This window comes from Phocoena sinus, chromosome 2 (genome assembly GCF_008692025.1).
Source record: "Phocoena sinus isolate mPhoSin1 chromosome 2, mPhoSin1.pri, whole genome shotgun sequence".
In the NCBI taxonomy this organism is placed as follows: domain Eukaryota; kingdom Metazoa; phylum Chordata; class Mammalia; order Artiodactyla; family Phocoenidae; genus Phocoena; species Phocoena sinus.
In genome coordinates this window covers 20,474,287-20,497,572 of record NC_045764.1, presented here as the reverse complement: position 1 = coordinate 20,497,572, position 23,286 = coordinate 20,474,287, and the positions used below count along the sequence as shown (strand labels likewise).

The window sequence follows — 23,286 nt, the reverse complement described above, 5'->3', positions numbered from 1 at the left end:
AAAAAATTTTAGTTATCAATCTCACCCAAATCTAGGTTTGGAAATTCTATCTTTAATGACATGTCTTCCTATTTTTTAACCTGTACCGTGCTTCTCCAGTAATTTTTACAAAAACAGGAACTCTGATATACTCAGTTCCCTCCCACCTTTATGAAAACTTACAACCCCATAGAAACTGCAACACGGCACAGACCATGACAATACTCCCTAATCTATGGTTCCAGTTCTCTGCTCGAGAATGATTTCCATCACTACAGAAAATCAAGTTGGCAAGAAAGAAACTCCAAGTTTATTTCAAAGGGAGCAAGGAAAGGGCTGAAAACTAAGAACAAAACTAGGCAAAGCAAATACTGCCTGTAACCCATCTTTTTAATTTACGTCTAACAAATGTCTCTTTGTCAGAGTAATTTTTCCAGAATAAAATCTTAAGTTGTTCCCCTAACTGAAGTCCCTCAATAGTCCCTAAGCCCTGAGATACGAAGTCCAAACCTCCAGAAATGTACACGACCCCGGACCCTGATTTCATCTCCTCCCTAGCCCTATATTCCAGAATGTTCAACTACTCAGTAACATCCTTGTATGGTCAAACCTTCATGCCTTTCTCACAGTGCTCCCCTACTTGGAACGCTTTATCCTACACACACACTCTTTTCATGGGAGCAGCTCGAATTTCAACCTAAAAATAATAACACATGGAACAGCTACAGTTACCACATAGTAAGGATGTCACTTAGGAACCGTCAAATCCATGCACTATTTACTGAGCATCTACTGAGTGCCAGGAACTTACCACTAGGAATAAGTCTTTGCCCTCAAAGAGTTTACAGAATAGACGAAGATCAGAGTAAACAGGCCGCTGATTTTACTGGAGGACGACAGCTCCTAGAGTGAGGCAAGCAAGCATGCTCTGGAGGCACAGCACCACAGGGCTCACCTAGCGAGTGAAGTGGTGATGGACGATGGGGAGGAACTCTAGGAACCAGGGAACTAAGCAGAAACTGATTTATTTTTAAATCTTAAATGTGAAGTAAGGATTTGGGACTTCACTGTAATCCCAGTGGTTAAATGCCCAATGGCATTGTTCACGCTTTGCAGCTCCCTCTCTTCACAACACACACAGAGAAATTACAGATAAAATATGAAGACAAATGACCAAAAGGACATACCTATGCCCCCAAACATGTTAAACATCTCCACAGATCAGAAATCTAACAGAAACACAAAGTGTGAGCCTCACTGAAGCCAGGAGGTCTGCTGAGCTCTGGGCCCCAAAGCAGGAAAAGGCAGCAGGCAGCTGATCCTCGGGGATTAACTATGGGTTGATCGTGTGGTGTAACAAGGGCTCCACAAGGGCTACGAGGGTCAGTAGCCAGGCTCTTTGCTCAAAACCAGGGACTGGCTGGCACTCTTCCTTGATAGGAAACTAGACTGAAAAAGACTTCTGCTAACTGCACTCAGGCTACAGCTTAGGAAGCGGCTGACCTAATGCCAGCTGCCTCAGTGACTGAATCTGTGATATCCCCAACGTCACCATGGGACCGGGGCTCTGGTCCACTAACACAGACCTGATTCTGATCTGGGAACTCCAAAGCCAGGCAGAGACAACGGCAAATATGCTAGACCAGCAGGGGAAATCACAAAGAGACAGAGAGACACACACACGCGCGCACACACACACACAGGAAAAAGAAAAAAGAAACTCCCATCAGAACTTGCCTGCAGAATTACAGAACATGATGAAAACACCAACAATATCAACAACCACACATAAACTCACTGCAGACAAGACAAAAATCATCAAATGATCTGAAAAGGACTTTAAAATAAGCATGTAAGAGATCTTCGAAGAGATAAATAACAAAAGAACCAAAAAAATGTTAAATACAAACGAGCAGAGATGAGAAATGAACTAGTAGATATAAAAAAATTAAAAATCTTGCAAATGAAGTATAACCACTGTAATTTATAGATAAATTGGTGGTGATTCCGATACGTATCTTGGCTGCCTAGTAAGCCATCCCTCCCTCTGCTTTCACGCTCACAGGGCTCTGAGTTTTAGGGGGCAGTCGTGTTAGACACCAAGATTCAAAAATCAAAGACACCCTGTATTTGTCCTCAAAGAACTTGCCAGCTGTAACAGTGATCTACCAGACCACTAAGGTTACAACGCAGAAAAAAATTTAGTTAAATTTCCAAAAAAGGTAAGCATTTTTTAAACTAAAATGCTCTTAGTGTTCATGAAGTCATATTACCATCTTTACTAGAGTTGGCATTCTATGATAGGTAAACATTCTCACAAAACTTCATATGAATGGAGCTGACATAACCAAAGATGCTTCTTTCCGAATCTGTATTTGAACTCATCTGGCAACTATTCCTTGTTTATTCAAAGCACACCACCGAAAAAGTAACCCACTGTAAAGTCTTCAAAACCAAAGACCACTACTTGCAATATTACTTCTAGTAGAAAGCGCTCAAAGATTTCACAATAACAGCTTCATTTTCACTTATCAACTGCCTGATTATTCAAACTGATGAGAAAAGCGACTCTATTCCTATTAAGGTAAATATAATCAATATAAATAACATGTGAAATTTTTTATACTCTCTAATATTATATTCCAATAAGAAAATGCTCACTTCATCCCAAAGTTTCCATAATCAAAAAACTGTACTCTAAAAGTATATCAGAACTGTCATAGGATCCCAGTCAGGATTAAATCTTAATTCTTTCCTCACTCTCTAAAAGTAAACAACACAAAATAGTAAAATCCAGTTCTGTTCACAAACAGAAGTGGAAAGGAATGACAGAAAATATTACTATACCATCCCCTCACAACTGAGAAGATAAAATCTATATCAACATAGGTCTATAGGATAGACTTGGTTCCTTGATCCATCAAAGACATTGATAAAGAGATTTCTTTCTTTTTTTTGCTTAAATATAATATTAACCTATGTTACCCAATGATTAAATTTCACACAATAAAACCTCTGCTAATTATGGTCAACTGCAATATTTCCCTCTTCATATTTCCAAAAAGTCATTTTCCAATGGCTAGTCAACAGAAAAGTTTAGATAGTAGAACTAAACCAGCCAAGAAGCTAATGACACAGATATCCTCACCACACCTAACTTCTTAGAATAAATCAAACATCAATCTCATCGTTTAAATACAGGCAAGTGCACAGTATTGGGCTGAACCAGATTATCCAATCTCTGATGAAGTGACATAATTCCAATCTGCTCAGTAACAATTTTTTTCTTTAAGTACAACACCACAGATGCTCCTGAGAGGACTGAAATGATACACAGGAGGAAGGGCACTTACCCATGACTGGAGATGTCTTTGTACGTGGTCCCGATCAGGCACTACACCCAAATCTGCTGTCCAACGTTTCTCAGAGGAATACATGTCCTGGTCAGAAAACAAAGAGAAAGAAATCATATTTTCTAAAGGTCAGTGTTTAAAGTTTTCTAAAAGGAAATAAAAATAATTTACTTATAAAACTTTTCTATTTCTAAAAGAACCCCATGACGTCATCTAAATATAAAAAATTACCAATCTTTGGAATATCATGATTCTGCTCCTATTTTCCTTTTTCAGTAAAGCCATTACCTCAAAAGCAAACAGTATGTCTAAAGGAGTTACCACACAGAAACTTATTAACAGGTGCCCTTTGTCTTCAGTCCCTCCCCATCCCACCCCCACATAAATAAGTCACAGGAAGAAAGCACTCCATTGGGGGTAAATTAAGCATATCACACCAGCTAAATGTACTCTGACTGCACACAGGTGATTTATATACACCATCAAATAAAGATTACCAAAGTGATTGCTATGGACTTTCCCTTATAATGGGCAGTTTCCTCACTATAAAAGTAATATGGTTTCATTGGTTTAAAAAGCTGGAAACAGCAGCAAAGTAGAAAGAAAAAAATTCTCTCACAGTACAATGCCACTACATCTACCCAATCACGTGGGGCATATCTCCTTTCCAGAAACTTTCTGTACATATTTTAAAAATACACTTTATAAATACTACATACAAAATTTTGTATTTGGTTCTTTTGAGTATAACGTAAAGCATCACCCTGCATTATTATAAATACAAACTTAACGCTTTGCGAAGATTTCCATTATAAATCTTCTTCTCTTGATAATATATTAAAGAAAATGAGGCATAAAGTAATACTAATGCTACATTTAAACATAACCACGGATGCACAAATGCCTCCCCAAACCTAATACATGACATTCCACAAACAAGGTAACATCAGATTTGATACAAAATTTACATTTGTGCTAAGTCATGTGTAGCTGCCTTCATAAACTGATAAGCTACTTCTCGTAATCACCAGAAGCGGTGATTACTTTCTAGATCAATTAAGAAAACAGCATAATACTAAGGACCTCTGCTTCTGAAACAGATTTCAGTTCAGGAACCATTTTTTGAAGAAATAATGCTTGCCCCATGTATAAAACATCTCTACTCATACTGTGTAATATACAAAAGAAGGATAAATTCACCGAATGGAAATTCTGGACGCCCAGCAGGGTCCACACGCTGTAATTAGTAGTGGCCTATCTCCGATGGGTTACCCATAATCACCTGGCCCCCACCCCACACGCCCTCCTCTTCGTCTTGCAGTGGCTACTATTAAATGATTTCCATTTCCAGATAACCCAATTATCCCAAAGAAAATGAGAAGCTGTAGGGAAAATTCTAAAACAACACGTAATCCATGTGACGAAAGGTCCTCACAATGAATACACTTTCTTCCTGGTGCTTCGCCGAGTCTATTAGACTTGTTTCCCGGCCAGGAGACTAGGAGGTGGCTGGCGCACGCTGCCCCACGGAGCGAACTGACAGGTGGCCGAGGACGAGGGCCCTGTGTCACAGAGACACAGAGGAGACTACCCGCTCACAGGGGCCCCGGGAGCTCACGCACAGCTCGCTCACAGGTTCTCTCTCTGCCCAGGGACTTCTCTCTTTGTTCATGCTTATATCAAGTTTTTAATCTTAATTTAAAATTCCTACATGGCAACATCAAAGCACTTTGTACTAAGTCATGCACCCCTCCTACCCACAGTTATAAACTGCCAAATAAAAACTTATTCAAGGATTGAAGTTCCTCAGATATTAGTTTTCTCAGCACCAAAAATGGTAACCTCAAAAAACCAGGATAATAAAACTTATAAACACTGGATTTATAACCTTACTTACTATCTGAGGTGGTAAATGTACTTGACAAATATGCAACAATGCATGAGTTGGAATTAATGTCATGGAGTAGTTCTTAGAAAACGTATTTTTAAATTACTTATAACTGAAGTCCTATGTTCAAGATTCTTTATGCTAATCACAGCTTTGAAATGCAGACCCTCCATCCCCAAGTAGGTGGTTACCAATTCTTTTCAGCAATGAGGCAGTTCAGAAGCACAAATGATAAAACTTTCAGATTCCCTTTCTCCTCCTCAAAATGCTACCAACCTGGACATACGAAGAAGAAAGAAGAAAAATCTTACTTGTTGTTTTTCACACCGTCTAAGAGGGAAAGAGTCTGTCTTAAATCCAGAGTTTCACATAAAAGGCATTATTGGGATATTTCTGCAAAATCTGGCCTTTCAACGCACTTTCCAGGAACTTGAGCCACTGCTGTTTATTTTCAGCAAAGAATTTATCCTCATGCTAACCTACTATGGGTTCTTTCAAGTGGCTCCTCCAACTTTTGTGATAACACTTGATATGCACAAGTGGTAAGGCTACAGCAGGCCTCCTTAGGCCTGCTGACACCCATCCTGGCAGGGAACTCAAGGACCAGCTAAAGGAAAGAAACTCCACCATATCCTTTTCTTTACTGCAGGCACTAAACATGACCTAAAAATAATTCCTGTCACTTTTTTTTTTGTTTTGTTTTTGTTTTTTGGGTTTCTTTTTTTTGCAGTACGCGGGCCTCTCACTGCTGTGGCCTCTCCCACTGCGGAGCACACAGGCCCCAGACGCGCAGGCTCAGCGGCCATGGCCCACGGGCCCAGCCACTCCGTGGCATGTGGGATCCTCCCGGACCAGGGCATGAACCCTCGTTCCCTGCATCGGCAGGCAGACTCTCAACCACTGCGCCACCAGGGAAGCCCACTTTTTTAATATTTATTTTTATTTAGTTTATTTTATTTATTTGGTTGCGCTGGGTCTTGATTGCAGCAGGCATGCTCCTTAGTTGTGACTCACAGGCTCCTTAGTTGCAGCTTGCCGGCTCCTTAGTTGCAGCACGTGGCCACGCATGTGGGATCTAGTTCCCCGACCAGGAATCAAACCCGGGCCCCCTGCACTGGGAGTGCAGAGTCTTATCCACTGTGCCACCAGAGAAGTCCCTCCTGTCACTTTTAGTCAGTTAAAAACTATGGAAGTATTTAAAAGGATTTCTGGTTTTATAACACCAGATCATCTATTCTAAAACTAGCTCAACAGTCCCACTTTTAAATTATTTTAAAACTTAAATTTAATAGAATTACAAACCACAACATACAGTAGCACATTCTATTGTTTCTAATAATATTCTGTCTGGAGATCAAATTAACATTAATTTATTTCATTGTACAATAACTTCTACAAAGAAAATACACAAAGATTCCCAATCTCTACTAAAAGCTAATGTAATCTCCATTTTTAATCTCATCACAAATTATAATTTTAAAAAATCAAATTTAATCTTGAAGATATTATGCTAAGTGAAATAAGCCAGTCATAATAGGACAAGTACTCTATGATTTCACATGTATGAGGGACCTAGAGAAGTCAAATTCACACAGACAGAAAGTAGAATGGTGGTTGCCAGGGGCTGGAGGAAAGGAAAATGGGGAGTTACTGTTTAATGGGTGAAGAGTTTCATTTTGGGAAGATGAAAAAAGTTCTGGAGATGAATGGTGATGGCTGTACATTAATGTGAATGTACTTAATGTACCTGAACTGTACACTTTAAAATAGTTAAAATGGTAAATCTTATGTGTATTTTACTACAATAAGAAATACAAACGGAAAAAAAGAATCAGTTACCTATGGTTTCGAAAGGGTAAGCAAATCCTGAAGTAACAGAAATTACAAAGAGTTTAGACTTTTTAATTCATAAATATTAAAAACCAACTGCATGTTTCTAATTGGCTATAAGAGAAAAAGAAGTGTCTACGTGAGAAATAGCTAGGACTCATTATTTAGATTTTTTTTAAAATCCCTACAACTAAATTACTAACACACACTCCTGCTAAATCCAGGAGGATTTAGCTGTTCCCCCAATACCGCCATTCACTATGATCTCTTAAACTCATTTGGTGTATTTCCATCCATTTTCAAAATATTTTTCCTTCTAAATACGTGGATACTTTTTCATTCATGCACTCTTGTATACATAAAACACTTACTGACACCAAGAAGCTGAAGATTATGTGTAAGACTTTAAAAACTTTACCCACAGTTCTATTTTTATCTTTTAGCATCTTTAAAAATTTTGTAGAATAAGGACAAAGTAATTATTTAATTAATTCTTTCTCATAATTTTTAATTTCATGGTCAGTTTCTATTTAAAGAATTCCCACCACTCTGCTATGAACTTTCCAATGTTTATCATTCAAGATAAGTACTTCAGGGCTTCCCTGGTGGCGCAGTGGTTGAGAGTCTGCCTGCTAATGCAGGGGACATGGGTTCGAGTCCTGGTCTGGGAGGATTCTGCGTGCCGCGGAGCGGCTAGGCTCGTGAGCCACAACTACTGAGCCTGCGCGTCTGGAGCCTCTGCTCCGCAGCAGGAGAGGCCACAATAGTGAGAGGCCGGCACACCGCGATGAAGAGTGGTCCCCGCTTGCCACAACTAGAGAAAGCCCTCGCACAGAAATGAAGACCCAACACAGAAAAAATAAATTAATTAACTCCTACCCCCAACATCTTCTTTAAAAAAAAAAAAAAGGTAAGTACTTCACTAACTAATAAAATAAAGCTGTAAGAGACTTCCCTTTCTGCAATTCTTGTGTCCAAACGGCTTGAGAACCCTTTTGCTACATGACACCTAAAAATGCTTGATAAAAATGTAAGAATTATCCTTTTGAATGCATAGCAAAGCTCACAAGGGATGTCCTCAGAGACCAAAAAAGTAAACAGGAGCACAAATAGAGAGTGGAAGGTGGGCAATGATGCCAGCAACTGCTCTAGAGGCACTGACAATCCCCCATAACCAAGCTATACTGTCCAATACTGAGCCACTAGCCACATGTAGCTTTTTAATTTTAAATTAATTTAAAGCATCTAAAATTTAAAATTCAGTTCCTTTGTCACACTAGCCACATTTCAAAGGTGACTACTGGCTATCATATTAGCACAGATATATAATATTTCCATTATCATGGAAAATTCTATTGGATAATGCTGAAGAGCTTTCAGTGTTAACAGTCATGCATGGGACAAAGCAAAAGCTTCATACTACACAATATGGGAAGTCAGACTAAAGATAAGCACTTAAAGCCTGGTCCCTGAAGAACTAAATCTTCAATAAAAAAGAATAGCTCTGCCGCCGCAGGCCCGCCCCGCACGCAGTGCCCCGCCTTCCCCCATCCCCCAACCCCCGGCCTGAGTGAGCCGGAGCTCCCGAATCAGCGGCTCCTTTAACCCCGTCCTGTCTGAGCAAAAAAACAGACGCCCTCCAGCGATCTGCGCGCAGGGGCAGGGCCGGGTACAAAGCTGAGCTCCTGAGGGGACCTTGAAGATGGCGGAAGAGTAAGACGCGGAGATCGCCTTCCTCCCCACGGATACACCAGAAATACATCCACACGTGGAACAACTCCTACAGAACTCCTACTGAAGGCTGGCAGAAGACCTCAGACCTCCCAAAAGGCAAGAAACTCCCCACGTAACTGGGTAGGGCAAAAGAAAAAACAGAGACAAAAGAATAAGGACGGCACCTGCACCAGTGGGAGGGAGCTGTGAAGGAGGAAAAGTTTCCACACACTAGGAAGCCCCTCCGCGGGCAGAGACTGCGGGAGGCAGAGGGGGGAGTTTCGGGACCGCGGAGTAGTGCACAGCGACGGGTGCGGAGGGCAAAGCGGGGAGATTCCTGCACAGACGATCGGTGCTGACCGGCACTCACCAGCCCGAGTGGCTTGTCTGCTCACCCGCCGGGGCGGGCGGAGCTGCGAGCTGAGGCTCGGGTTTTGGTTTTGGACGGAGCTCAGGGAGAGGACTGGGGTTGGCGGCTTGAACATAGCCTGAAGGGGTTAGTGCACCACGACTAGCCGGGAGGGAGTTCGGGGAAAAGCCTGCACCGGCCGAAGAGGCAAGAGACTTTTTCTTCCCTCTTTGTTTCCTGGTGCGCGAGGAGAGGGGTTTAAGAGCGCTGCTTAAAGGAACTCCAGAGACGGGCGCGAGCCGCGGCTAAAAGCGCGAACCCCAGAAACGGGCGCGAGCCGCGGCTGAAGGCGCGAGCCCCCGAGACGGGCGCGAGCCGCGGCTGAAAGCGCAAACCCCAGAGACGGGCACGAGCCGCAGCTAAAACCGCGGACCCCAGAGACGGGCGGGAGACGCTAAGGCTGCTGCTGCCGCCACCAAGGGGCCTGTGTGCGAGCACAGGTCACTCTCCACACCCCTCTTCCGCGGAGCCTGTGCAGCCCACCACTGCCAGGTTCCCGGGATCCAGGGACAACTTCCCCGGGAGTACGCACGGCGGGTCTCAGGCTGGTGCAACATCACGCCGGCCTCTGCCGCAACGTCACGCTGCCTCTGCAGCCGCAGGCCCGCCCCGCACGTAGTGCCCCTCCTACCCCCATCCCCCAACCCCCGGCCTGAGTGAGCCGGAGGCCCCGAATCAGCGGCTCCTTTAACCCCGTCCTGTCTGAGCGAAAAAACAGACGCCCTCCAGCGACCTACACGCAGAGGCAGGGCCAAATCCAAAGCTGAGCTCCTGTGAGCTGTGAGAACAAAGAAGAGAAAGGGAAATCTCTCCCAGCAGCCACAGAAGCAGTGGATTAAAGCTCCACAATCAACTTGATATACCCTGCATCTGTGGAATACCTGAATAGACAAGGAATGATCCCAAATTGAAGAGGTGGAATTTAGGAGCGAGATCTATGATTTTTTTCCCTTTTCCTCTTTTTGTGAATGTGTACGTGTATGCTTCTGTGTGAGATCCTGTCTGTATACTCTTGCTTCCACCATCTGTCCTAGGGCTCTATCCGTCCATGACTTTTTTTTAAAAATTCTTTTTCTTAATAATTAAGTTTAATTGTAATAACTTTATTATACTTTACCTTCGTTCTTTCTTTCTTTCCTTCCTTCCTTCCCTCCTTTAGACAACGAATCACCCCAAATTGAGGAGGTGGTCTCAGGGAGCAGGATTTATGATTTATCCCCCTTTACCTCTTTTTGTGAAGGTGTATGTGTATGCTTCTGTGTAAGATTTTCTCTGTATAGCTTTGCTTCCAACATTTGTCCTAAGGTTCTATCCGTCCCTTTTTTTTTTTTTTCTAAATATTTTTTAATTCAATAACTATATTATACTTTATTTTATTTTTACTGTATCATCTTTCTTTCTGTCTTTTTTCCTTCTTTCCCTCCTTCCTTCCTCCCTCCCTCCCTCCCTCCCTCCTTTCTTTCCTTCTTTGCTTCTTTCTTCCTTCCTTCCTTTCCTCCTTTCCTTCTTTCTTTACTCATACTTCTACTAATTCTCCCTACTTTTTCTCCCTTTTATTCTGAGCTGTGTGGATGAAAGGCTCTTGGTGCTCCAGCCAGGAGTCAGGGCTCTGCCTCTGAGGTAGGAGAGCCAACTTCAGGACACTGGTCAACAAGAGACCTCCCAGCTCCACATAATATTAAACGGTGGAAATATCCCAGAGACCTCCATCTTAACACCAGCACCCAGCTTCACTCAATGACCAGCAAGCCACAGTGCTGGACAACCTATGCCAAACAACTAGCAAAACAGGAACACAACCCCACCCATTAGCAGAGAGGCTGCCTAAAATCATAATAAGGCCACAGACACCCCAAAACACACCACCAGACGTGAACCTGCCCACTAGAGAGACAAGATCCAGCCTCATCCAGCACAACACAGGCACTAGTCCCCTCCACCAGGAAGCCTACACAACCCACTGAAACAACCTTAGCCACTGGAGACAGACATCAAAAACAACGGGAACTACGAAAGTGCAGCCTGCAAAAAGGAGACCCCAAACACAGTAAGATAAGCAAAATGAGAAGACAGAAAAACACACAGCAGATGAAGGAGCAAGATAAAAACCCACCAGACCTAACAAATGAAGAGGAAATAGGCAATCTACCTGAAAAAGAATTCAGAATAATGATAGTAAGGATGATCCGAAATCTTGGAAGTAGAATGGACAAAATGCAAGAAACAGTTAACAAGGACCTACAAGAACTAAAGATGAAACAAGCAACGATGAACAATGCAATAAATGAAATTAAAATCACTCTAGATAGGATCAATAGCAGAATAACTGAGGCAGAAGAACGGATAAGTGACCTGGAAGATAAAGTAGTGGAAATAACTACTGCAGAGCAGAATAAAGAAAAAAGAATGAAAAGAACTGAGGACAGTCTCAGAGACCTCTGGGACAACATGAAACGCACCAACATTCGAATTATAGGGGTTCCAGAAGAAGAAGAAAGAAAGAAAGGGACTGAGAAAATATTTGAAGAGATTATAGTTGAAAACTTCCCTAATATGGGAAAGGAGATAGTTAATCAAGTCCAGGAAGCACAGAGGGTCCCATACAGGATAAATACAAGGAGAAACACGCCAAGACACATATTAATCAAACTGTCAAAAATTAAATACAAAGAAAGCATATTAAAAGCAGCAAGGGAAAAACAACAAATAACACACAAGGGAATCCCCATAAGGTTAACAGCTGATCTCTCAGCAGAAACCCTACAAGCCAGAAGGGAGTGGCAGGACATACTGAAAGTGCTGAAGGAGAATAGCCTGCAACCAAGACTACTCTACCCAGCAAGGATCTCATTCACATTTGATGGAGAAATTAAAACCTTTACAGACAAGCAAAAGCTGAGAGAGTTCAGCACCACCAAACCAGCTTTACAACAAATGCTAAAGGAACTTCTCTAGACACGAAACACAAGAGAAGGAAATGACCTATAGTAGCGAACCCAAAACAATATATAAAATGGAAATAGGAACATACATATCGATAATTACCTTAAATGTAAATGGACTAAATGCTCCCACCAAAAGACACAGATTGGCTGAATGGATACAAAAACAAGACCCTTATATATGCTGTCTACAAGAGACCCACTTCAGAACTAGAGACACATACAGACTGAAAGTAAGGGGATGGAAAAAGATATTCCATGCAAATGGAAACCAAAAGAAAGCTGGAGTAGCAATTCTCATATCAGACAAAATAGACTTTAAAATAAGGACTATTAAAAGGGACAAAGAAGGACACTACATAATGATCAAGGGATCGATCCAAGAAGAAGATATAACAATTGTAAATATTTATGCACCCAACATAGGAGCACCTCAATACATAAGGCAAATACTAACAACCATAAAAGGGGAGATCAACAGTAACACATTCATAGTAGGGGACTTTAACACCCCACTTTCACCCATGGACAGATCATCCAAAATGAAAATAAATAAGGAAACACAAGCTTTAAATGATACATTAAACAAGATGGACTTAATTGATATTTATAGGACACTCCATCCAAAAACAACAGAATACACATTTTTCTCAAGTGCTCATGGAACATTCTCCAGGATAGATCATATCTTGGGTCACAAATCAAGCCTTGGTAAATTTAAGAAAACTGAAATTGTATCAAGTATCTTTTCCGACCACAACGCCATGAGACTAGATATCAATTACAGGAAAAGATCTTTAAAACATACAAACACATGGAGGCTAAACAATACACTACTTAATAATGAAGTGATCACTGAAGAAATCAAAGAGGAAATAAAAAAATACCTAGAAACAAATGACAATGGAGACACAACGACCCAAAACCTATGGGATGCAGCAAAAGCAGTTCTAAGGGGGAAGTTTATAGCAATACAAGCCCACCTTAAGAAGCAGGAAACATCTCGAATAAACAACCTAACCTTGCACCTCAAGCAATTAGAGAAAGAAGAACAAAAAAACCCCAAAGCTAGCAGAAGGAAAGAAATCATAAAAATCAGATCAGAAATAAATGAAAAAGAAATGAAGGAAACGATAGCAAAGATCAATAAAACTAAAAGCTGGTTCTTTGAGAAGATAAACAAAATAGATAAACCACTAGCCAGACTCATCAAGAAAAAAAGGGAGAAGACTCAAATCAATAGAATTAGAAATGAAAAAGGAGAAGTAACAACTGACACTGCAGAAATAAAAAAAATCATGAGAGATTACTACAAGCAACTCTATGCCAATAAAATGGACAATCTGGAAGAAATGGACAAATTCTTAGAAATGCACAACCTGCCAAGACTGAATCAGGAAGAAATAGAAAATATGAACAGACCAATCACAAGCACTGAAATTGAAACTGTGATTAAAAACCTTCCAACAAACAAAAGCCCAGGACCAGATGGCTTCACAGGTGAATTCTATCAAACGTTTAGAGAAGAGCTAACACCTATCCTTCTCAAACTCTTCCAAAATATAGCAGAGGGAGGAACACTCCCAAATTCCTTCTACGAAGCCACCATCACCTTGATACCAAAACCAGACAAGGATGTCACAAAGAAAGAAAACTACAGGCCAATATCACTGATGAACATAGATGCAAAAATCCTCAACAAAATACTAGCAAACAGAATCCAACAGCACATTAAAAGGATCATACACCATGATCAAGTGGGGTTTATTCCAGGAATGCAAGGATTCTTCAATATACGCAAATCTATCAATGTGATAAACCATATTAACAAATTGAAGGAGAAAAACCATATGATCATCTCAATAGATGCAGAGAAAGCTTTCGACAAAATTCAACACCCATTTATGATAAAAACCCTCCAGAAAGTAGGCATAGAGGGAACTTTCCTAAACATAATAAAAGCCATATATGACAAGCCCACAGCAAACATCATCCTCAATGGTGAAAAACTGAAAGCATTTCCACTAAGATCAGGAACAAGACAAGGTTGCCCACTCTCACCACTCTTATTCAACATAGTTTTGGAAGTTTTAGCCACAGCAATCAGAGAAGAAAAGGAAATAAAAGGAATCCAAATCGGAAAAGAAGAAGTAAAGCTGTCACTGTTTGCAGATGACATGATACTATACATAGAGAATCCTAAAGATGCTACCAGAAAACTACTAGAGCTAATCAATGAATTTGGTAAAGTAGCAGGATACAAAATTAATGCACAGAAATCTCTGGCATTCCTATATACTAATGATGAAAAATCTGAAAGTGAAATCAAGAAAACACTCCCATTTACCATTGCAACAAAAAGAATAAAATATCTAGGAATAAACCTACCTAAGGATACGAAAGACCTGTATGCAGAAAATTATAAGACACTGATGAAAGAAATTAAAGATGATACAAATAGATGGAGAGATATACCATGTTCTTGGATGGGAAGAATCAACATTGTGAAAATGACTCTACTACCCAAAGCAATCTACAGATTCAATGCAATCCCTATCAAACTACCACTGGCATTTTTCACAGAACTAGAACAAAAAATTTCGCAATTTGTATGGAAACACAAAAGACCCCGAATAGCCAAAGCAATCTTGAGAACGAAAAAAGGAGCTGGAGGAATAAGGCTCCCTGACTTCAGACTATATTACAAAGCAACAGTAATCAAGACAGTATGGTACTGGCACAAAAACAGAAAGATAGATCAGTGGAACAGGATAGAAAGCCCAGAGATAAACCCACGCACATATGGACACCTTATCTTTGATAAAGGAGGCAGGAATGTACAGTGGAGAAAGGACAGCCTCTTCAATAAATGGTGCTGGGAAAACTGGACAGGTACATGTAAAAGTATGAGATTAGATCACTCCCTAACACCATACACAAAAATAAGCTCAAAATGGATTAAAGACCTAAATGTAAGGCCAGAAACTATCAAACTCTTAGAAGAAAACATAGGAAGAACACTCTATGACATAAATCACAGCAAGATCCTTTCTGACCCACCTCCTAGAGTAATGGAAATAAAAACAAAAATAAACAAATGGGACCTAATGAAACTTCAAAGCTTTTGCACAGCAAAGGAAACCATAACCAAGACCAAAAGACAACCCTCAGAATGGGAGAAAACATTTGCAAATGAAGCAACTGACAAAGGATTAATCTCCAAAATTTACAAGCAGCTCATGCAGCTCAATAACAAAAAAACAAACAACCCCATCCAAAAATGGGCAGAAGACCTAAATAGACATTTCTCCAAAGAAGATATACAGAATGCCAACAAACTCATGAAAGAATGCTCAACATCATTAATCATTAGAGAAATGCAAATCAAAACTACAATGAGATATCATCTCACACCAGTCAGAATGGCCATCATCAAAAAATCTAGAAACAATAAATGCTGGAGAGGGTGTGGAGAAAAGGGGACACTCTTGCACTGCTGGTGGGAATGTGAATTGGTTCAGCCACTGTGGAGAACAGTATGGAGGTTCCTTAAAAAACTACAGATAGAATTACCATATGACCCAGCAATCCCACTACTTGGCATATACCCTGAGAAAACCAAAATTCAAAAAGAGTCATGTACCAAAATGTTCATTGCAGCTCTATTTACAATAGCCAGGACATGGAAACAACCTAAGCGCCCATCATCGGATGAATGGATAAAGAAGATGTGGCACATATACACAATGGAATATTACTCAGCCTTAAAAAGAAATGAAATTGAGCTATTTGTAATGAGATGGATAGACCTAGAGTCTGTCATACAGAGTGAAGTAAGTCAGAAAGAAAAAGACAAATACCGTATGCTAACACATATATATGGAATTTAAGGGGAAAAAAATGTCATGAAGAACCTAGGGGTAAGATAGGAATAAAGACGCAGACCTACTGGAGAACGGACTTGAGGGTATGGGGAGGGGGAGGGGTGAGTTTTGATAGGGCGAGAGAGAGTCATGGACATATACACACTAACAAACGTAGTAAGGTAGATAGCTGGGGGGAAGCAGCCGCAAGGCACAGGGATATTAGCTCGGTGCTTTGTGACAGCCTGGAAGGGTGGGATGGGGAGAGTGGGAGGGAGGGAGACGCAAGAGGGAAGACATATGGGAACATATGTATATGTATAGCTGATTCACTTTGTTATAAAGCAGAAACTAACACACCATTGTAAAGCAATTATACCCCAATAAAGATGTTTAAAAAAAAAAAAAAAAAAAAAGAATAAACTATGAAAAAACAATCTACTGCAAACGGAGACTAGAGAAAAATTCTCCCCTGCGTCTAGGCTTACTGGTGTTTTGGGAGAAGGGGAATATTCCCTGGAAGTTTGCAACCAAAACCAACCTTCACACGGGTATCAAGTTCAAATCCATACTATTTGTACATTGTGAAAATCTCAAGCCTAGAAATTAAGTGGCCCTGGGTTGACAGTGTCCTCAGTTGCGATTCTTCTCTGGGAGAAAGCACTCTTAACCCAGGTCTCGTAAGAATTTCCACAGATAAAGTTACCATAAAAACAAGTTCAAATTGTAAAACTAAGGATAATAAGCAAGCTACAACAGAAATAAGTATATAATTCACGATTTTTTAAAAAAAGAGGGTGGGGCTTCCCTGGTGGCGCAGTGGTTGAGAGTCTGCCTGCCGATGCAGGGGACACGGGTTCATGCCCCGGTCCGGAAAGATCCCACATGCCGCAGAGCAGCTGGGCTGCTCGTGAGCCATGGCCGCTGAGCCTGCGCATCCGGAGCCTGTGCTCCGCAACGGGAGAGGCCACAGTAGTGAGAGGCCCACATACCGCAAAAAAAAAAAAAAAAAAAAAAAAAAAGAAGAAAAGCAAGAGAATGCTGGATCCCAGAGTTTCTGGGGACAGGAGTAAGATAGAAGAGGAGTTGTAGGGAGGTGTGAGCCAAGAGGGTAGTGCTAGCATTCTACCACTTAACCTGAGGGAGGGGACAGTACAAATATCATTCTATTAGACCTTACATAACATTACATATAGTCCTTTGTATGAATATATATTTTAATATGAAAAAGCAAAACTTTTCCAACAAAATTCAGAAATGAAATGATTATAAATAAAAATGACAACATATGTTAAGTAATCACATGTATAAAAGAGTTAAATGCATTTATAATCTTTAAGCCATAATTAAGAGGCGGAAAGAGTTGTAGTGACTCACATTCGTTTTTTTTAATTAATTAATTTATTTTTTATTTTATTTATTTTTGGCTACATTGGGTCTTCATTGCTGCGCATGGCCTTTCTCTAGTTATGGCGAGTGGGCGCTACTCTTCGTTGCGGTGTGTGGGCTTCTCATTGCAGTGGCTTCTCTTGTTGCGGAGCACGGGATCTAGGTGCGTGGGCTTCAGTAGTTGTGGCACGTGGGCTTCAGTAGTTGTGGCTCGCAGGCTCTAGAGCGCAGGCTCAGTAGTTACAGCACACGGGCTTAGTTGCTCCGCGGCCATGTGGGAACTTCCCGGACCAGGGCTCAAATCCGTGTCCCCTGCCTTGGCAGGCGGATTCTTAACACTGTGTCACCAGGGAAGCCCTGACTCACTTATTCTTTAAGAGAAAGAGACAAATACAAGTGATAGCCAGGTCCACTATAAAATGCAAGAGGGAATTTACATGAAAAGACTGATGATTATACATTATCCAAACGTAGAAGCAGCTAGCCTTCCCAAAGAGCTGTGTCATTTGTGCATCTGCTCTCAGCTATCTGATCAATGAAGATTCTGATCTCACCTTCACAGCTGTATAATACAAGTTCATTTTCTAGTAGAAATTCCTAGATCCTGTTTTGCTGAATTGCCATGCATTGGACTACCATCCCAAGAAAAAGCTTAAGAAAATTGTCTTAATTGAAGCATTATTTGTAACAGAAAAAAAAAGTATAAACAACTTAAATGTGTAATAATAAGGGACTGACTAAATGAATTGTTAATTTATATGTAATGGAGTCTCATGCATCCATTTAAAAAACATCGCAAAGAAATTTAATGACAGTGAGTGAATGAATGCTCCCCAATGTGCTTTGTGCCACTTTCTCACAATCAGCAAGAAGTATCAGAAATGATGCCTCAACCAACTTAAATGTATTTCCCCAAAGGCTTATAAACCAATACTTAAAGTGATTAATGTTCAATTTTTAAATTTAAAATGAACAGATAATATAAAAATTTACTATTCATTCAATAAATATTTACTGAGCAGCTATTACGAGCCAGACAGTGTTCTAGGCTCTGCATACACAGCCACGAACAAAACAAATACCCCATCCTCGTGGAACTCACATCCTAGCAATTCTAGTACCTTCCCTTCTTAATTCAGATGCACAGTTCATTAGTTCAAATAAATATGTCAGGGCAGATTCCAGGGTAATGTCTTCTCATGCCAGATAAAGAAAACTTTAGTTAATATTTAAAGTCATTATTCATTGACATGGATGGTCTCACCACTGTACTTTCACAATTCTTGAGCTTTCTATAAAGAATGTTCTTTCTGCAGTTTACACCCCCTGAAACACAGTGCTGAATTCCCACGGCTTTCAGCATTTTCCCTGCTCAAGAGAAGTAAAGCAAATCTTCTATCACAGCTAGAGTAGAAGGTTTATTTACCCCATTCACTCAATCAACAAAGTACTTCCTGCTAATAAGATCAGAGAAGGAGATGGGCAAAATGAGAAATCCTTCGGTTTCCTAGGCTTGTTTACACGTGTATGTTAATGAAGCATCAGATAAGAACCAGGTCTGATTTCCCCCTCTACAGGTAGAATTTAAGTTAGGTTTCCAGAAGGACTTATCGAATTCTAGTAGCTTTACACTGGTCAACGCGTCAACTTCTAGGTATTCAGGAAAACAAATGTCCTTCCCAAGGCTTCCTTTCCTATCTCAGTTACAGAGACGCAGGGCCTTTCAAAAGCAGCTTATAATTTGCTTACATGTCACATTTGCCTAACGTACTTGATACATCCTACCAGAACTAAGCATAATGCCTGAGGTCTACAGATAAAAGCTAGAATGAAGGGTACAGTATCTCTGATTTTCAGGGGCCTGGCTTCATTTAAAAAGTCAATTAAAAATTACATACAGCTAAGTATAATATAAGCACTGCTGCAGACACTATGAGGATTAAAAAGTAGACAGGATTCCAGGCCCAACTTTAAGGAATTTACATCTAGCTGGATTCTAAACACAAGAATGTATCCATCCATCCATTCAATAAATACTAATTCAGCTCTACAACATGTAAAAACTTCTCAAAGGGCTTGAGATACAGCAATCGAGACAAACCTGATCCCAGCCACCCTGCCGTTAACAGAACATAGTCAGGACAAAAGTCCTAAAGAAGATGGGAGTCAAGGGCTTCAGCTCACGCAAAGGCCCTATACTAAGTTAAAATGAGTAAATGTACGGGCAAAAAAATGTAAATGTATACAGGTAGAAAGAGGAAAATTCATGTAAGATGTCAATAAAATTGGAATTCAGCAAGCTGATGGCAGAATGCAAGAAAATCACTCAACATACAGCAAGTCCAAGATGAAAGTGGTCCAGCTCTGCCATTAACCAGCTCTAGGAATGTAGATCAAGTCACTTCACTTCTCTGAGCCTTGGTTCCTTTATCCATAAAATGAGAAGTTAGCTTTTTCAACCTGGCTACCACTCAAGATTGTCAAGGGATTATGCATGACAAAAAAAATGCTTTCATAAACTAAATATCTCATATATTTGACACATGCATGAGCATGGATCCATTTTTGGTCTTATTATAAAATAAAGGAATTGAAACATAATTTTTAAGTTCTCTTCCTAGCACTGTAAGGTTTGTGACCTAAAAACTAATTTTAGATCAATGGATAACTAAGAAAGGTTCTAACTTCCTCAGCATTATAAGTAGACTCAATTAATAAATTATTGCAATAAACCAAGTATGAGCTGGAAAAAACTGGTCTAAAATGTTGGTTATGTTTTAAAAAGGGAGGGGGATGGCAGATTCAAAGGGCACTTGGAAGAAAGTCAAAATGACTACTAACAGTGAAGTAATCAAAGGTAATCCTAAATTCAAAGGGGGAATCCAGATGATATTCTTTTGGCAATCCTCAGTGATGGCAGATCATCAACTTTGTAGGAAAAAGTTTTTGTAAAAGAAAAATATTGGGCTTCCCTGGTGGCGCAGTGGTTAAGAGTCTGCCTGCCAATGCAGGGGACATGGGTTCAAGCCCTGGTCTGGGAAGATCCCACATGCCGTGGAGCAACTAAGCCTGTGCACCACAACTACTGAGCCTGTGCTCTGGAGCCCGCAATCCACAACTGCTGAAGCCAGCGCGCCTAGAGCCTGTGCCCTGCAACAAGAGACGCCACTGCAATGAGTAGCCCGCACACCGCAACGAAGAGTAGCCCCTGCGCGCAGCAACGAAGACCCAACGCAGCCAAAAATTAATAAAAATAAATTAATTTTTTTAAAATAGTGAAATGTCTGGAAGGGCATATTTCTTAAAAAAAAAAAAAAAAGAAAGAAAGAAAAGAAAAGAAAAATATTTCCCAAGCAAGTCTGGTGAAGGAGCTTAGAATTCAAACTGATAATAAAATGTGATATAAATTGATGATGAATAGGGTTTCATATCTCTAAAAAGCAATTTCTAAAAAGAAACTTCTCTTCAGCAACTAATGTAGTCTACTAATGGTAACTAATTTGAATACATATTCTAAAATGCTGCTTTCAAAATGAGTCTATTACTTCACAACCACATTATTCTACTTAGCCTCTATTTTCCAATAACTAATCATCAGCTGGGAAAGTAAAACACAAACACATGAAAGTTACATAAAAGACAAAATAAGGGACCTGCATTTCCGACAAAACTAAACCACATATTATTACACACCAACCTTAAAGACAAAAACCTAGACCAAAAAATATATATATATAAATGTATATATAAAGTATATTTTTTAATTATTAAAAATATCAGAGGGTAAAAATTGGTACAACTTTGAAAAACTGGCAGTAACTCCAAGAGCTAAATATTTATCTACCTATTACTCAACAATTCCATTTCTAGGGATACTTCCAAAAGAAAGGAGTCCATATGTCCAACAAAATACATGTATAAGAATGTTCATAGCAGGTTTATTATAACAGCCCAAAACTGGAAATAATGCAAATGCCTATTAAAAGTAGAATGGAGAAATAAATTGTGATACATTCGTATGTTAGGTTACTACTATGACAGACAGTATTTTCCAATAACAGTCACTGTAATATTTCTCGACTCACATGTTGTTCCAGAACCTTGCATCTCTCATCAACAGGTTTCTGCTCTCTCTAAACCTGGGTCGGTTCCTAACAGGTGACCTAGCGTCCATCTGGCTCTCCACATCCCCCCCTCCCCGGGCTGCCTGTGCAGGACGACCGCCCTGGCAACCGGCCACCACCCAGTGACAAACTCAGGCCACCTAAGATGCTCTATCATCAACCACCAGCTGTGGGAGCAAACGTTCAAATAACGTTAGGCCCAGCCTTCGAGCCGCCCTACTTGAAACTAAATGAAGCAGAGACAAGCGTTGCCCAAACTGCAGTTTTGTGACAAACATAAATGTTGTCATTGTTTAAGTCACTGAGTTTTGAAGCAATTTTTTTTGAAGCCACAGTAAACTAGAAAAAGTGCAGAGCAATAAAAAAGAAACACTACTGCCACTTGCAACAACATAGCTGAATCTCACTGATAAAATACAATGTTGAATGAAACAAGTCAGACAAGAGAGTACATATTGTATGATACCATTTTGACGAAAAACTAGAAAACTTCTATGGTGAGAGAAAACTGAGTAACTGTTACTTGAGGTAAGGGAGGAAGGTGGCATGGATTGGGAAGGAGTGTGACAGAGCCTACTGGGTGGCAAAAATATTCTATACGTTACACTGGGTGTGATTATATACTTAATTACATTTATAAAAATTCTTCAGGGTATACATTTAAGATTAGTGCATATTATTATACGTATATTACACCTTAATTTTTAAAAGGTAGGGAGGGGTGGGGCGATCAAAGAGCTAACAAGATAATGAGGAATTACCAGCCACAGTCTAAGAAGAGGAATCCAAAATGGGGACCATGGTACCCTGGGGCTTCTTTCCTCCCGGAAATGTTTGCCCAATCAAGGGAGGTGCCTGAGAGGCTAAAATGCACTTAGGCAGCCTTGCAACCTAGGAAGACAACATGTCAGAGTACAAGAGCCACCAAGGGAGCCATCCCGTGCTTTGGAATAAGACTTCAAAAAGCTGAATTCCAGAAGAAAGAATAACACAAAAGTAAACTAAACCAGCCTTTGCACAGACGCTAAAAAAAAATCTCAATTTGGATCAAGGTGATCCTAAGTGCCTGGCAAAAGCAACAGAAAAATCCTTATCTAAATCTATAATTACTTCTAGAAATAATTTTTCAAATACAGTGAACAGTACACAATCAAAGATGAGCAGGCATACAAGGAGATGAGACTCCTTGAGAAATACCAGACGACAGAAAAAACCTGCAGGACTCTGGGACAGAGTTACATGCTTACTCTGTCCACAGAGATATATGCAAAGCTTGAACATTTTGATAGGGAATTAGTAACTATAAAAGCAGCATAGCAGATTTTAAAAAGAACCAAACTGATATTCTAGAATGAAAAACACAATAACCAAAATTAAGAACCCAGAGAATGAACACATTTAAGACCAAATTAGACAGAGATGAAGACTAACTTAGTAAACCGGAAGATAGGCCAGAAGAAAATGTCCAGAAAAAAAGAAAAAAATAGAAAACCTAGAAGACAGGTGAAATACACAGTGGAGTCAGTGAGACCTAACACTGGAATCGAAGTCCCAGAAAGATTAAGCATGCGAAATGGGGAGAAGCAATATTTTAAGAGATGACAGCTAAAAACTACCCAAGACTGATGAAAGACATCAGGTAACAGCATTAACAGGTATACGCCCAAGCAAGAAAAGGAAGGGGTGGGGGGTGAGGGGCGGGGGAGGGAGAGGACATCATCTGAAATAAAATCTGAAAGACAAAAAGAAAATCTTAAAAATAGCCTGAGAAAGAAACAAATTACCAACAAAGTGAT

The 23,286-nt window shown here is 40.3% G+C and overlaps 1 protein-coding gene across 1 annotated transcript in view; it reads right to left on the bottom strand.

Annotated features, from left to right (window-relative positions):
- The window catches only part of USP6NL (USP6 N-terminal like), a 144,655-nt gene extending 123,073 nt beyond the window's left edge, over nucleotides 1-21,582 (bottom strand). Inside the window, 2 exon segments of the mRNA XM_032623105.1 lie at nucleotides 3,333-3,419; nucleotides 21,452-21,582. Of these exon segments, the coding sequence (XP_032478996.1) occupies nucleotides 3,333-3,336 (4 nt within the window). The 5' untranslated portion in view covers nucleotides 3,337-3,419; nucleotides 21,452-21,582.
- Nucleotides 21,583-23,286: the final 1,704 nt, after the last annotated feature.